General features: G+C 44.7%; 1 protein-coding gene across 1 annotated transcript in view; it reads left to right on the top strand.

Annotated features, from left to right (window-relative positions):
• The window catches only part of ppfia3 (PTPRF interacting protein alpha 3), a 33,985-nt gene that overhangs the window by 7,353 nt on the left and 12,635 nt on the right, over positions 1 to 13,997 (top strand). The window contains exons 3-28 of the mRNA XM_057817429.1: positions 113 to 214; positions 289 to 528; positions 607 to 660; positions 729 to 857; positions 934 to 1,026; positions 3,977 to 4,029; positions 4,090 to 4,183; positions 4,246 to 4,380; positions 4,714 to 4,797; positions 4,940 to 5,071; positions 5,813 to 5,875; positions 5,946 to 6,025; positions 6,206 to 6,368; positions 6,449 to 6,642; positions 6,718 to 6,958; positions 8,567 to 8,700; positions 8,762 to 8,916; positions 8,981 to 9,080; positions 9,315 to 9,396; positions 9,471 to 9,671; positions 10,054 to 10,119; positions 10,500 to 10,526; positions 10,975 to 11,150; positions 11,222 to 11,319; positions 12,043 to 12,218; positions 12,336 to 12,404. Coding sequence (XP_057673412.1) covers positions 113 to 214; positions 289 to 528; positions 607 to 660; positions 729 to 857; positions 934 to 1,026; positions 3,977 to 4,029; positions 4,090 to 4,183; positions 4,246 to 4,380; positions 4,714 to 4,797; positions 4,940 to 5,071; positions 5,813 to 5,875; positions 5,946 to 6,025; positions 6,206 to 6,368; positions 6,449 to 6,642; positions 6,718 to 6,958; positions 8,567 to 8,700; positions 8,762 to 8,916; positions 8,981 to 9,080; positions 9,315 to 9,396; positions 9,471 to 9,671; positions 10,054 to 10,119; positions 10,500 to 10,526; positions 10,975 to 11,150; positions 11,222 to 11,319; positions 12,043 to 12,218; positions 12,336 to 12,404 — 3,141 coding nt within the window. The remainder of the gene's footprint in view (positions 1 to 112; positions 215 to 288; positions 529 to 606; positions 661 to 728; positions 858 to 933; positions 1,027 to 3,976; positions 4,030 to 4,089; positions 4,184 to 4,245; positions 4,381 to 4,713; positions 4,798 to 4,939; positions 5,072 to 5,812; positions 5,876 to 5,945; positions 6,026 to 6,205; positions 6,369 to 6,448; positions 6,643 to 6,717; positions 6,959 to 8,566; positions 8,701 to 8,761; positions 8,917 to 8,980; positions 9,081 to 9,314; positions 9,397 to 9,470; positions 9,672 to 10,053; positions 10,120 to 10,499; positions 10,527 to 10,974; positions 11,151 to 11,221; positions 11,320 to 12,042; positions 12,219 to 12,335; positions 12,405 to 13,997) is intronic.

Below are 13,997 nucleotides of genomic sequence, written 5' to 3' on the forward strand. Positions count from 1 at the left end.
TTCCATTTATTTCAGTTTGTAATTATCTAATTTTGGCACTTCTGATCCTTCATTAAAAAAAAAACTCAGTAAATAAGAGAATTGAATGTCGCCCTCTTCTGGCTTCCTGCAGGAGTTTGCAGTGCTGACCAAGGAGCTCAACCTATGTCGGGAGCAGCTTCTGGAGCGAGAAGAAGAGATCGCAGAGCTCAAGGCAGAGCGCAACAACACAAGAGTCAGTCCAAGTTTTATCCTATATTTGAAATTGCAGTCAAATACTCTGAAAATGGCATCACACTATGCTTTCAGCTGCTTCTGGAGCACCTGGAATGTCTGGTGTCACGTCATGAGCGAAGCCTGAGGATGACTGTGGTGAAGCGTCAGGCGCAATCGCCGGCAGGCGTCTCCAGCGAGGTGGAGGTCCTCAAAGCGCTCAAGTCGCTCTTCGAGCACCACAAGGCTCTGGATGAGAAGGTCCGCGAAAGGCTGCGCGTGGCCCTGGAGCGAGTGGCAGCTCTGGAGGACGAGCTGCAGACGTCCTCGCAGGAAGTGGGTCTCTTACGCGTGGCGTCCGCCAAAACTCCAATAGGACTTTAGTGAAGTGTTCTTTTCACGCTGTCATCGCAGGTGGTCTCTCTGCGTGAGCAAATCAAGCGACGGCAGCAGGGACTTGACAAAGAGGTCTGTCGGAATGTGCCAATTATGGTGAATTTCGGCTCGAAACACGACTCTTTTTGTTCCGACACTAGCGTCTTCCCAATGGGCCGTCATCCATCTTGGATGATGGCGAGGTGGACCGACAGCGCGAAGGCGAGATCGAACGTCAACGATCAGAGTTGGGCCAGCTGAAGGAGAGATTGGCGCTCATGTGCAGACAGGTAAGTGTGCACGCATGCCATACTTCGATTCCTATTCAGTAGTACTTTGCAATCACATGATTTTGCCACTGCTCAGGTTGGCGAGATCGAGGAGCAGCTGACGTCTGCCAGGAGAGAACTGACGCGATCGGAAGAAGCCAATCACAAATTGCAACGGGATGTCAAGGAGGTCACCCAGTTCATTTTTGGTTGACATTGATGGTGATAGATTTTAAAACCCTTTGGAACTGTGAGGGCTGGCAGCGAATGAGCGATGGTAGCCAATGAGTTAAAACTTTACTAACCAAATTTACATCATGAACACGCTGAGCTGTGTCTCCCTCGTTCATATGCAGCTAGTTTCATATGCAGCTAGTGTCTCACTATTGTGTTCGCATCCAGTCACATAAGCACTCAGTTTTTAAAACTAGGTCCCTACACTCATGAAGAAAAAACGATGAAACGATAAAATCCACTTTACATTGATTTATTAGTCCTCTTCAAATCCCCATAGTGCAGCTGTCAACGCTAGCCCTAGCATTGCCTTTTCATGTTGGCACACAGTGGATGTCTGTCGCAAAGTACTCGTGACTACCTTTGATTTATTTTTCTACGTGGCATAAAATTTATAAATCTAATATATAAAAATTTATAAATATAATAGCCATAAAATCCCCATAGTGGTTGGCTAGAAGCGTCTTAGCAGAGCAGCTTTGTCGTCGCGTAACTGGAAATACCTCGCCTTCTCACAATTGTATCCCTGAGAATGCTATCACATAGACTTCATAATGTATTGACTGGACACGGGGCGCTAGGCAGATAAATAGGGGGCCTGCATTGTCGGCGAGGCTGTCAAAGCTGACCGAGTGGAATCAAAGACAAAGCTTTTTTAGTTGAAACTTCTTGTGAATACATGCTTAAATCCCTGAATTCTTTATTGATTTGGATATAAAACAGTCTCGATTCTTGGTTAAAAGCAAAAAAAAAAAAGTGCTGTTAGCATTAATTTTACGTAAATATGTCAAAGTACAATGCTAGTCTGTTAGTAAATATAGTTACAGTGACTATAGTTACAGTTACACTGTACACTGTACACTGTAACTATAACTACTACCAGTAGTTATAGTTACACTGCCAATGGGAAAACCCATTGGCAGTGTATCAAATACTTGTTCTCCCCATTGTAGCTGTCGCCTTATGTAAACAGAACTTTTCCGATTAAAATTCTTGTGAATAAATGCTTAAATCCCTGAATTATTTATAGATATGGATGTAAACAGTCGTGGTTCTTGGTTAAAAGCAAAAACAAACAAACATGCAGTTAGCATTTATTTTACGTAAATATGTCGAAGTACAATGCTAGTCTGTTAGTAAATGTAGCTTGTAGCCGCCTTATATGAGCAGAGCTTTTCCGATGAAAATTCTTTTGGATAAATGCTTAAATTCCCGAATTCTTTATAGATATGGACGTAAAACAGTGTCGATTCTTGGTTAAAAGCAAAAAAAAACGTGCAGTTAGCATTTATTTTACGTAAATATGTCGAAGTACAATGCTAGTCTGTTCGTGAATGTAGCTAGTGGCCGCCTTATGTAAACAGAGCTTTTCCGGTGAAAATTGTTGTGAATAAATGCTTAAATCCACAAATTCTTTATAGATATGGACGTGAAAAATTCTCGATTCTAGGTTAAAAGCAAAAACAAAAAACAAAAAAACGTGCAGTTTGCGGTGTTTTTAACGTAAATATTGCAAACTATGATGCCAATACAGTAGTGGCTCATTTCTCCCATTGATTTTTTTCACGTTTCAAAATGGGTACAAAAAATATCGTAATTATTTGAATCCTCAAACAAATCACTCACAGACGATCCTTCCTGTTTGTATGTGGTACAGCTTTCGTACTTTTTCAAAAGAAATCCGTCGTTAGATCGCTGCGTGCATGTGTTTGTAATAGGAGTGGGAACCTCTTGGTACCTCACGATACGATACAATTTGCGATACAAAGCTCATGATAACGATCTGACGATATGGCGATACAACGATTATCGATACATTGGTCAGGAAATCATTCTAGGATATTCTACAAACAACTAATAAACAGAAAAACAAGCTTCTGCCCTGAATTGGAATGAGTTTATCATTAGTAGACGTCCAATCCATTTGAACTGGATTGAACACCCACTTCAAACGGATTGAACGTCTATTGCCGGTAGTGGCAGCCAATGCCAGGCAATGAGGTAATTTTGTGGCCATTTATAGTCGTTTACCTGTTCATTTTCAGTTACTTCCTGTTGATTTTGGGGTATTTATGGGTCTCTTCCTGTTTATTTTGAGTTAGAGAACAGGAAATGACCTGGGAATCACCCAAATGAATAGGCAGTGTCTCAAACTCAACAAAAAATGACCTGTAAATGCCCTAAAATGAACAGCAAGTGACCTGTAAATGCCCTGAAAATCGGACATTATGACTGCGAATGCTCTGCTTTCGAATGAACGAACGTTCCCAGTCTAAATGGATTGGGCGTTGAGCAACGTCAATGCAGCCTTAGAGTTAACTGAGACACTATTATGGTGGGAGATTTTGGTAGCAACTTGTGGTTACATTTTTATTTATTTATTTTTGTAGACAATTAGACATCGACACCTTTTCCAAACGATATTTCGATTCTTGGCAGGAGCATATCGATAACCTTTTGGGATACAAAGTATTACGATATATCCACCATTTCGATATTTTGCCACAGCCCTAGTTTGCAATAGCTCCTCTCGATGTGGGCGGCCCCCTACTTAAATGCGAGGCGCAGTGCATGACCGATCTGACCCGTCAATACCATTATGAAGTCTATGGCTATCACTAAAGGTGCGCTAGACAATGCATTCTGAGTGTGCACTGCTACACTTGGAAACTCCAAGTGTTGTTGGATATTGGCCAACTCACGCTAGTAGGTAGACTTGGAACGCACCCAAAGTGGCAATGATGCTACTGGCCACTAAGGGAAATGAATGAATGAAACAAGGAAGCATGATGTTAGCCGGTGAAAATCCCTCAATTAGCAGCCTGCTTGATAAAGCCACATGATTGACGTGTAAACTGATCAGACAGTCAATACCTGTGAGTGACGATGACATAATTTTTCTTCAGGCTCTGTGTCAGAGAGAAGACATGGAGGAAAGAATCACCACACTGGAGCGGCGGTATGGCCGGTCTTTGTATATTTGCTTTATTTTTCCTCGCTGACGTCCCACCGCCCGCAGGTACTTGAGTGCCCAGCGGGAGGCGACGTCTCTCCACGACATCAAAGACAAGCTAGAGAACGAACTGGCCAGCAAAGAGTCGCTGCACAGACAGGTAGGTGAAGCTGCTGCTCAGATGAGTCGGCATTGGGACCAACGCATACCTGCTCTGTGCAGAGCGAGGAAAAGAACCGACAACTGCAGGAGCGCCTGGAAGACTCCAAGCAGAAGTTGCAGCAGACCCTGCAGAGGGCCGAGACGCTGCCCGAGATCGAAGCGCAGCTTGCGCAGAGGGTGGCTGCACTCAACAAGGTAAAAAAGCAATAGAAAAAGAACAAACTGCCAAGAACATAGTGGGCTAACTCCATTTTGCAAACCAGAGATATCAAGTTCTTTGACTACAGAAGAAAATTAGTTAAGTTCTATTTCATGCACTGAAACATGATTCTTCACTTGCAGCCCTCAGGTTATTTACGCCAAGCATTGCCAGTGGACGCGTCACTAAAAAGTGTTTCCCAAAAATTGTTTTTCTTTTTGAGCATTGCCAAAATAGAAAAAACATGTTCAATGCACAGAATTCCGCTGCGGCGTGTTGAGGCAAGACGCGAAATAACGGATGATGATGCTTTGCCTCCCCTTCATCAGGCCGAGGAGCGCCACGGCAACTTTGAGGAGCGCCTGCGCCAGATGGAGGCGCAGTTGGAGGAGAAGAACCAGGAGCTACAGCGGGTGAGTCACGCTTGGTTTGTCCCTGCCATCTCCAACCACACAAAGACGCTCTAATTTTCTAAAGCGCAAGATAGCAATCTCAAGTCCAACACAGACTGTTCTGAATGCTGTCTCACGTGCCCTCGTCACTGCCCCGCTTTAGGCCAGGCAGCGCGAGCGGATGAACGATGAACACAACAAGCGTCTCTCAGACACAGTGGACAAGCTGCTTTCCGAGTCCAATGAGAGGTTGCAGCTGCACCTTAAAGAGAGGATGGCCGCTCTGGAGGAGAAGGTAAATGTCAAGAATGTAATACCTCACAAATCAAAATCACCTCAGCCTAATGTTTGTCAGCGTTAGGCCTACCATAGCAGCTTCATCTTAGCATACTGTGGATGTCTGTTTTTTCTTTCGAACCATTCGTAGCTCGCCTTGATTTGTTCTTCTGTAATGGCAACAAGTGGACAGAGACTTTTTCGGCCAAAAAATCTCCATGGTGGCTAAACCAACTTGGCTAGTAGCTTGACAGCATTGGAGCTTTGATGTAGCAAACTGTATATTCTTTGTTTGTTTTTTGTTTTTTTGTTTTTTAATCTGTCAACCCACCACTGATGCATCCTTAATAGTTAAATAGTTCTTTTGTAATGTCACTAAAGGTGTTTTCTTGGCAATAATTCTGCATGAATGTGTAAATAACTGGCACAAATACCTTTTTTAAACAAACGTAGCCTCTAGAGTGCTATATCCAATTAAACAATGTGGCTACACTGAAATTCAGAGTGTTATTGGATAACGGAACATGCGTTCTAGTAGGTAGACTCAAGGAAGCATTTTGCTAGTTAGCCTGTAAAACTAAATCCTTAGCTTTTCAATCAATTAACAATTCAATGGACTTTTTCTATAATTTGCAAATTAAGGGGGATCGATTAAGTAGAAATTCTTATGAATTAAATTCCTGGAAAGAAACTGTTTCACTTCCCTTCCCATCTATTTGATGCATTCCACACTAAAACCCATGCTCTCCTATTGCTGCAGAACGCTCTCACGGAAGAGCTTTCCAACATGAAGAAGATTCAGGATGACCTTCTGGCAAACAAGGTGGGACCACATCTGTCCTTGTTTTTAGTCTTGCATTCTCACTACCTGGCTGTGTGGCTTCGCCAATCAGGACCAGCTAATCGCAGAGCTGGAGCGGATTCAGCTAGAACTGGATCAGCTGAGAGCCAGGCCTGGAGGGTCTTACTCCAGGTAGGAAAAATTCCAACTGTTGACACACTCGTACTGTACTCGCATTCATAATCGACAAGCACAGTTTGTTGTCTGTGTTGTAACACGCGTCGCATGACTTCATTCCTGCCCACGGGCAGATTTAACAAAACCTTTCATGCGCACTTCTTATCTCACGTCTCATCTTCCCGTCTCTTGCAGTCGATCTCTACCCGGCAGCGCTCTGGAGCTGCGGTACTCCCACGGGGGCGGCTCCCTCCCCATGGGCTCCACCACTCACCTGGACACCTTTGGGAATGCCTCTCTGGGCGGCAGGCGAGGCCACCGGGCCCGATGGAGCTCGGCAAGGGAGGACTCCACCAAGGTGGGCTTGGTTTATGTTCTCTGATCCAAAACTTTCAAACAAAGCCCCATTCAAGGTCAACTATTTGTGTGTTTTTGCAGTACACAGATTGGGAGACAGGGGCGCTGTTGGGGTCCGGCTACGAGCACGGCGTAGATGTAGGCTGCTCGGACGACGAGGACGACGGAGACCATCGCTTCGGGTCTGAGCTGCTGTCGCCCAGCGGGCAGACGGATGTACAGACGCTGGCCATCATGCTGCAGGAACAGCTGGAGGCCATCAACAAGGAGATCAAGTAAAATAAAAAAGAGTTGCGGGTGCCTGCTTCTGTGCCACGTGCTAAGCTATGCTAATGAAACTCCTTCCCCAGACTGATCCAGGAGGAGAAGGAAAACACAGAGCTGCGTGCCGAGGAGATCGAAAGCCGAGTCAGCAGCGTGGCCTTGGACAGTCCGCCCATTCCGCCTTCTTCACTAGGGAGGGATGGTGCTGGGCGAGGATTCATCCCGTCCTCCATTACCTCCTCCACCCTGGCCTCACCATCTCCGCCCAGCTCGGGGCACTCCACCCCACGCCTGCCTCACTCTCCGGCGCGTGAGAACGACCGACAGGTATTTGCGTTTGGGGTTCGAACAAAATTGGCGAAGGAATCTCCGTCGTTAACTCATCGGCTAAAGTTAAAAGTGATAGACGAACTTGAATTGCTTTAAGAATGAAAATACGTACTACAGACGACACTCAAACTGAGGAAACAAATCTCATCATCTACTGTTCTAATGGCTTTAATGTTATTTCATAAATTAACTCATTGGTTGCCGTTGACGGAGATGGACGTCCAATCCATTTGGACCGGGAAGGGCTGGCAGCTTGGATGTTTACGGCTGTCAGTGTGCTGGAAAAAAAAGATTCTACACAATAAATACTAGGGGTGTAATGGTACACAAAAATCTCGGTTTGGTAAGTACCTCGGTTTTGAGGTCACGGTTCAGTTCATTTTCGGTACCGTAAGAAAACAAAATGCAAATATAAATGTGCTAGTTGTGTATTATACACCTTTCAACAATAGGAACATTAGCCTATACGAAGCTAGAATTCTGCTCAAAAAGTAGCGGGTATTTAAATATAATCCAACAACAATTTGCCTTTCAGACCCCGCGTATTGGTTAGCTTTCTTTCTGAAAGAAAGAGGAAAAAAGAAGTCCTGTGCTAAAGAGAAAAGCAATCCCAGTGACAAAGATTTTAACATGTATTTTATAAATGAAATGCCTCAATGAATCTTTTTTTTTTTTTCATATGAATGGTTTTCAAAAGCTTTATTGGTGGATTTTCTCAAGTTAAAGCGCCACACAGAAATTAATAAATTTAATTGTGTAACCAGGATTTGTGTATTATTCTTATTATTTAATTATAGGTGTTTTAGCTCATTTCAATTTATTTTATTTAAATGGACTATTATTTATTTTATTGTGTGTTTATATTTTACAAATGTGATGTAGTGTTCATTAATATTGTATATTTTATGTTGTATAACTTTAGTTCATATGTGAATATTAGTTCCTACTTGTTTTGTTGTGGTAGGAGGGTTTCGTATTGAACACGGGGCCTTGTTGGTTATTATTATTATAGCAGAGAAGACAGCAGTAAATCACCAAAGACAAGTCAACTGCGCCCCGATCTACCACTCAAGAGATCCGATGGACTCAAAAAGTGGGTTACGATTGCATATTAGTTTGAAAATCGACCTGATCCACCGTATTTTTACACAAGTGACTTCTGGTTTGCCCGATCCTAGCTACCGATAGTAGTATTGACGCAGGAGGGTCGCGTCTCGCGTCAAATATTAAACTCTGCCGTTCTTTTCGCGTGCGTCGTGTTGAGCCGCTTCTGGGACGCGTCTAACGCGCGGCCGCACTACGACTGGTGTGCATGGGCTGATTGACTTTAACGCCCGCGTTTCACTGCGTTCCCGCGGCGGCCACGTTGTCGCGCCGTTGACGTTTCTGGGTTATACTGTCCTACCGTGTTGGTCCTCCGTTCCGAACCGAGCACCACGTAGCGAAACGGTTCAATACGGTTCAATACAAATACATGTACCGTTACACCCTTAATAAATACAGTCATAATCTTTTAATTAACTAAAAATAGGAGCATACGGTATGTCCACATCCACACACAAAAACGTTTATTAACTGCTCTTGTGGCTATTTGGGGTCAAACAGAACAACAAAGATGATGAGCGCTCCCTGGCTCTGTTGGACTCTACGCCACCGCCCACGCCGCGGGCTTTGCGCCTAGACAGGATGACCCTCACTCACCCAGGCGCCCTGTTGGACGACCCCCGCGAGTTCCGGAGGTGAGAGTTGGAGTCACCCGTTTCTGCCTTGAAATCTTTTGACCGCTTGTGCCCCTACCAGCTTGTCAGCAGATGGTAGCAGCTCCAATAGCAGCCAGGACTCCTTGCACAAGTCCAGCAAGAAGAAGAGCATCAAGTCTTCCATCGGGCGACTCTTTGGGAAGAAGGAGAAAGGTAGAATGGGACAAGCAGGACGAGATTGCTCGGGCTCGCTTGGTAAGACTACTTACAATTTCAAGTTGTCTGTGTTGGAAATGAAAACTACCTGCATCTTCACCAGCATCAACGCCATCGGAAGATTTGGCCTCCGGGGACCCCATCGGCATAAACAAGACGGGGACTTTGGGCCCGGCTGACAAGGACCGCCGCAGCAAGAAGAAGTCAGTAGCACATTTCCATTTTCTTAAAGTTCATACTAGTGTGAGGCGATAGAGTTGAGTACAGTGGGTTTTTAAAATAAAAAAAAATAAAAAAATACAGTATTTGATTAAAATTGACGGTTGTGATGATAGTTAGGAATTATGACGATGGTAAGTTTACGATTATTGTGGTGGTATACTAGTACATTGTCCTATAACCCAGCACTACTTCATGTTTGATCTTCATATCTTCAGGCACGAGTTGTTAGAAGAAGCATGTCGCCAGGGTTTGCCTTTCGCGTCCTGGGACGGTCCCACAGTTGTGTCTTGGCTGGAGGTCCTCCCATTTTCCTTTTCAACCCTCTCTTCCCAAGTCCCCTTGTCCTGACTTGCTGTCGACCTTCTTTCCAGCTCTGGGTGGGCATGCCCGCCTGGTACGTGGCGGCCTGCCGGGCCAATGTGAAGAGCGGCGCCATCATGGCTAACCTGTCGGACACGGAGATCCAGCGCGAGATCGGCATCAGCAACCCGCTGCACCGCCTCAAGCTCAGGCTCGCCATCCAGGAGATGGTGTCCCTCACCAGCCCGTCAGCACCCGCCAGCACTCGCTCGGTTAGCCTCCGCCGATAGAATTAGAACGGGTATATGTGCGGACCCAGGTGAAACGCATTAATGGGCAGTAAAAAAAAAAAAAAAAAAAAAAACTCCAACAAACAAAAGCTGTAAAAACCAAAAGAATATAAAACAATGCAAAACGTCATGCAATAAATGTCAATGTTGGTAAAGAGCCTGGCACAGATTTTCCAGCAGCGGTTACAGTAAATTCCATAGGAGCGGCTCAAGTTTCGCTTGGAGTTTTATAATCGCAACATGAAACATCCCACATTTTTACTATGTGCGTTTTCAAAAATGTCATAAAGATCCCACTCGGGCTTGTGTGCATTTATGATACCTGCGCATAAAGACCTACAACTGGAAAATGTTGTGCTTGCAGTCGACAAGCAATGTTTGGATGACCCATGCCGAAATGGAGTCCTTGAATGCTGCAACCAAGCCGCCGGTTAGTCCTTGTCATTCTTTTTTTCACTTTTATTTTGAATATACTACCACTACTATACAGACAAATTTGGGGATATTTCAATTGTTTTGTACTTGGTTGTTTTTTTTCCAAGATCCATGTTGATGAGTCTCCTCCCTCCTCCTCCTCTTCTTCTTCTGTGATTGTGTCTCGTAGTGTCGAGCATCTTCTTATCCCTCTGGTGGCTGTTTCACTGTGAAGCGCTTCCAGCTAATTGCCCGTTCACTAACACACTCTTCCTCCCTTTGTCCTCCTCTTTCCCCGGCTGCTCCTCTGCTTTGCCTCCATCCCTTCCTCCTCCTTGCTACTTCCTCCCGGCGCTCCCTCTATCCGCCCACTCTTTTCTTCTCTTGGCCTTTCAGGAGCTGAAGGAGTTCAGTTGGGATCAGGTGAGTAAAATTGGATTTTCTGGCTACTTGAGTTAGATGTAGGATTTTCAACTCATTGGCTGCCATTGACAGTGATGCACAGTAAATTTACCACTTAAAACCCTGGAACTAATGTAACAGTTCAACAACTTTACTGCTATTCTAATGAATTTAACGTTATTTCATGAATTAACTCATTGGCTACCATTGACGGTGATAGATGTCCGATCCATTTAGAATTGGAGGGCTGGCTATCTCCTGTGTCTCCCAGTTGTCTAAATCATGACACAACAGATATTTTGTGTAATAATGACATATCTGTTTTAAAAAAGTCAAACAATTAAGTTAAATTAATTTTGCTAATGTTTTGTAGAATATACAATAAACAACTGACCAATGAATAAATAATTGGCATCAATGCAAAGTATCCCTGGTTGGCCACGCGGTCCAACCTGGTGTCCCCGTTCAGATTCTGGCGTACGGCGACATGAATCACGAGTGGGTGGGCAACGATTGGCTACCTAGCCTGGGCCTGCCGCAGTACCGCAGCTACTTCATGGAGTCGCTGGTGGACGCCCGCATGCTAGACCACCTCACTAAGAAGGAACTGAGAGGCCAGCTCAAAATGGTGGACAGTTTCCACCGGTGAGTTTCAGGCGCTTTTGTCAGAAAGTTCCATTGTGTTTCAGTGCCATTGATTGATTTCGGTCTGACAGGGTAAGTTTGCATTACGGCATCATGTGCCTGAAGCGCCTCAACTACGACCGCAAAGAGTTGGAGAGACGGCGGGAGGACAGCGCGCACCACAATAAAGGTGAGATAACCCCAACCATGTTCTTTTTTTATATTTTTACAGACCTCATTTGCTTCCTCATGCTGCGTAATTGTCTCATCAGAGGAAATTAGCGGCCCCTTTCGCATGCGGTGTGATGGAAATTTACCAGCCTGCTGCGTGTCTGGTGAAGCCGCATGTGGCTCATTAGCCCAGCTTATTATCAACGTCCTTTTCTGTGAATATAACTTTACGTTCCGGATTACAATGTGGTTCCCGATTTGCCAAAAGTACTTGACGGAAAATCTCATATATTTCTCAAAACTGCCTTTACTGTATGTAGACTAGTAGTATCTGTGCTTCTTATAAATTAAAATAGCATAGTTGCGCGCTTAATGAGGAAGCGTGTCGAGGCAGGAGCGTGTGCCGCACTGATGTCAATGTACAGTATATGCACGTTTCCCACAAAGCATCGCACACGTCGGCCAAGTCGTTAATGCGGTGGCATGCAAAATGGCTCACGGCCGTGCGCTCAGCTTTTGTTTGCCGCTGCTTTAATTGCTTTTAATTGCTGCATTTCATTTTACAATGAAATTGAATGGGAGCAGCACTTTGGAAAAAGAAAAAAAGCAGACAAATGTCTGGATATGTGATGTATTACACCATCCTGGTCTGTCGTTATCCCACGTGAGAGGAAACATGACTGATCTATAGCGATGGTACTTAGTGTTTACGCTAAAACGGAGCGGTTTCCCTTTTGTCCAGACGTGATGGTGTGGTCCAACGAGCGAGTGATGAGCTGGGTGCAGACGGTGGGCCTGAAGGAGTATGCCGACAACCTTCGCGAGAGCGGCGTGCACGGCGCGCTGCTGGCACTGGACGACACCTTCGACTACACCGACTTGGCGCTGCTGCTGCAGATTCCCAATCAGAACACGCAGGTACTGCCTTCTCGTTTTCTCACTGCTGCTATTATACCAATCGAAGTACTTTGTACTAGTAGGTTGTATAGTTTTTGCTGCTGCCTTCATCACTGATGAGCGCTTACTGTACTGCAGGCCCGACAGCTCCTTGAACAGGAGTATAACTCTCTCATCTCCGTGGGAACCGAGAGACGGCCTGATGAAGTTAGTCACACACACACAAAAGATAAAGAGGAAATGTGCACACACAAATAAATATACACACCAACAACAACAACAACAAAACACTACTAGTAGAGGAGCTTTCTAAGTAAACTCTTCCCTCCTGCCCAAAATGTCATCATTGTTTCTCTTCTCAACTTATCGGCTACCCTGAAAATGACTGGTGTGCAGTCTGTCAGCATGCTTCCCAAGGCAGGTGTTCCAAGAGGCCAGTCCATTGAGGATGTAGTCGCAGGACAGATAGGCTCTATGCAAAGAGTGGACTCCCCCATCAAACTCTGATGTTCGTCTTGGCTCATGTTTAAAAAAAGAAAATTAATTAAATAGATATTGGTAAATTTAAAAAAAAAAAAAAAACCCAAAACATAGTAACAATGCTGCATTAGTCACAGTGTCATATAGGGGTCATGGCATTCCTATGAGCCGATATGACGAGTTTTTTTAATTGCTTCCATACCGCACAGAAACCTTACATGCACATGCAAACGAAGCGAAATTGGTAGAGGTCTTTCTCGATGTTACAAATTTATCAAGGAACGCCATCAATGTCGTGCATATCCACATCGGCCGGCGCCGAACCAGCCGCTGCTCCGCTAGATAATTGTAAACAAATAAAGCATAGCAGTTTTCCGTTTTGTCCAAGTTGTAGTACGTTGTTGGCTTTAAGTACTGTAGCCCGTAATTTAGCGTTTGCTACCTTTTTTTTGTGTTAGCTGCGGCGTTAAGTACTTACCAGAAACATTGAGCACATCGCTTATTTCCCTCCAGGCAGCGTCCTTCTTGATCCGGTCTTTCTATGTTGGCAACGTCGTGTTGTAAAGGACAGTATGGTCACTCACAGCAATTATCAATGCGCCTTCCATTTTCTGAGTAGTTCGAAATGTTTGGACTTGTGTTCACCGGATGTGGCGGCAGGCTTCCGGCTCCAGAGCAGCTAAAGTCACGTGATTGAGAAAACGTATTCGATTGGCTGCTTCCCCCTCGATGCCGAAGTCTGTCGGAGAAAGTTCAACCAAACCATCTCCTTGCGGCGCGTTAAATTTGACGCGCGACAGTCGATTTGGCGTTATCCCGACGCGTGACGCGAGGCAGCTTGACGCGCCTATTCGCGCGTTTACATTGACTTTCAACGGAAACCCGACGCGCCACAAGCAAATGATGCGGCCGGTGTGAATGTAGCTTTACATTAACTCGGCTAATCCGTTTATACGTTCTTGAGTTATCGCAAAATTCCATTTCTGACCTCCTTAACCTCATTATCCCAAAATTTAATCAACTCTTCTGTTTCATATTACAAACATACAGTGCTGCTCAAAAGTTTGTGAACCCCCTCAACATTTTGGAATTTTCTATTATTTCAACCTGATTTCCTAATCAATCAATTCAGTAGTTTTTTTTTGTTTTTTTAACAGTTGTGTTGTCGAGACTAAATTAAAAAGAGTTTTCATCAACTGATGTAGGTGCAAAATTGAACTGTTTGGTCACAACCAAAACCGCCATGTCTGGCGAAAAGTCAACACTGCATACCACCAAAAGAACCTTCTCCCAACAGTGAAGCATGGAGGTGGGAATGTC

This window comes from Corythoichthys intestinalis, chromosome 16, assembly GCF_030265065.1.
Source record: "Corythoichthys intestinalis isolate RoL2023-P3 chromosome 16, ASM3026506v1, whole genome shotgun sequence".
Classification (NCBI taxonomy): Eukaryota; Metazoa; Chordata; class Actinopteri; order Syngnathiformes; family Syngnathidae; genus Corythoichthys; species Corythoichthys intestinalis.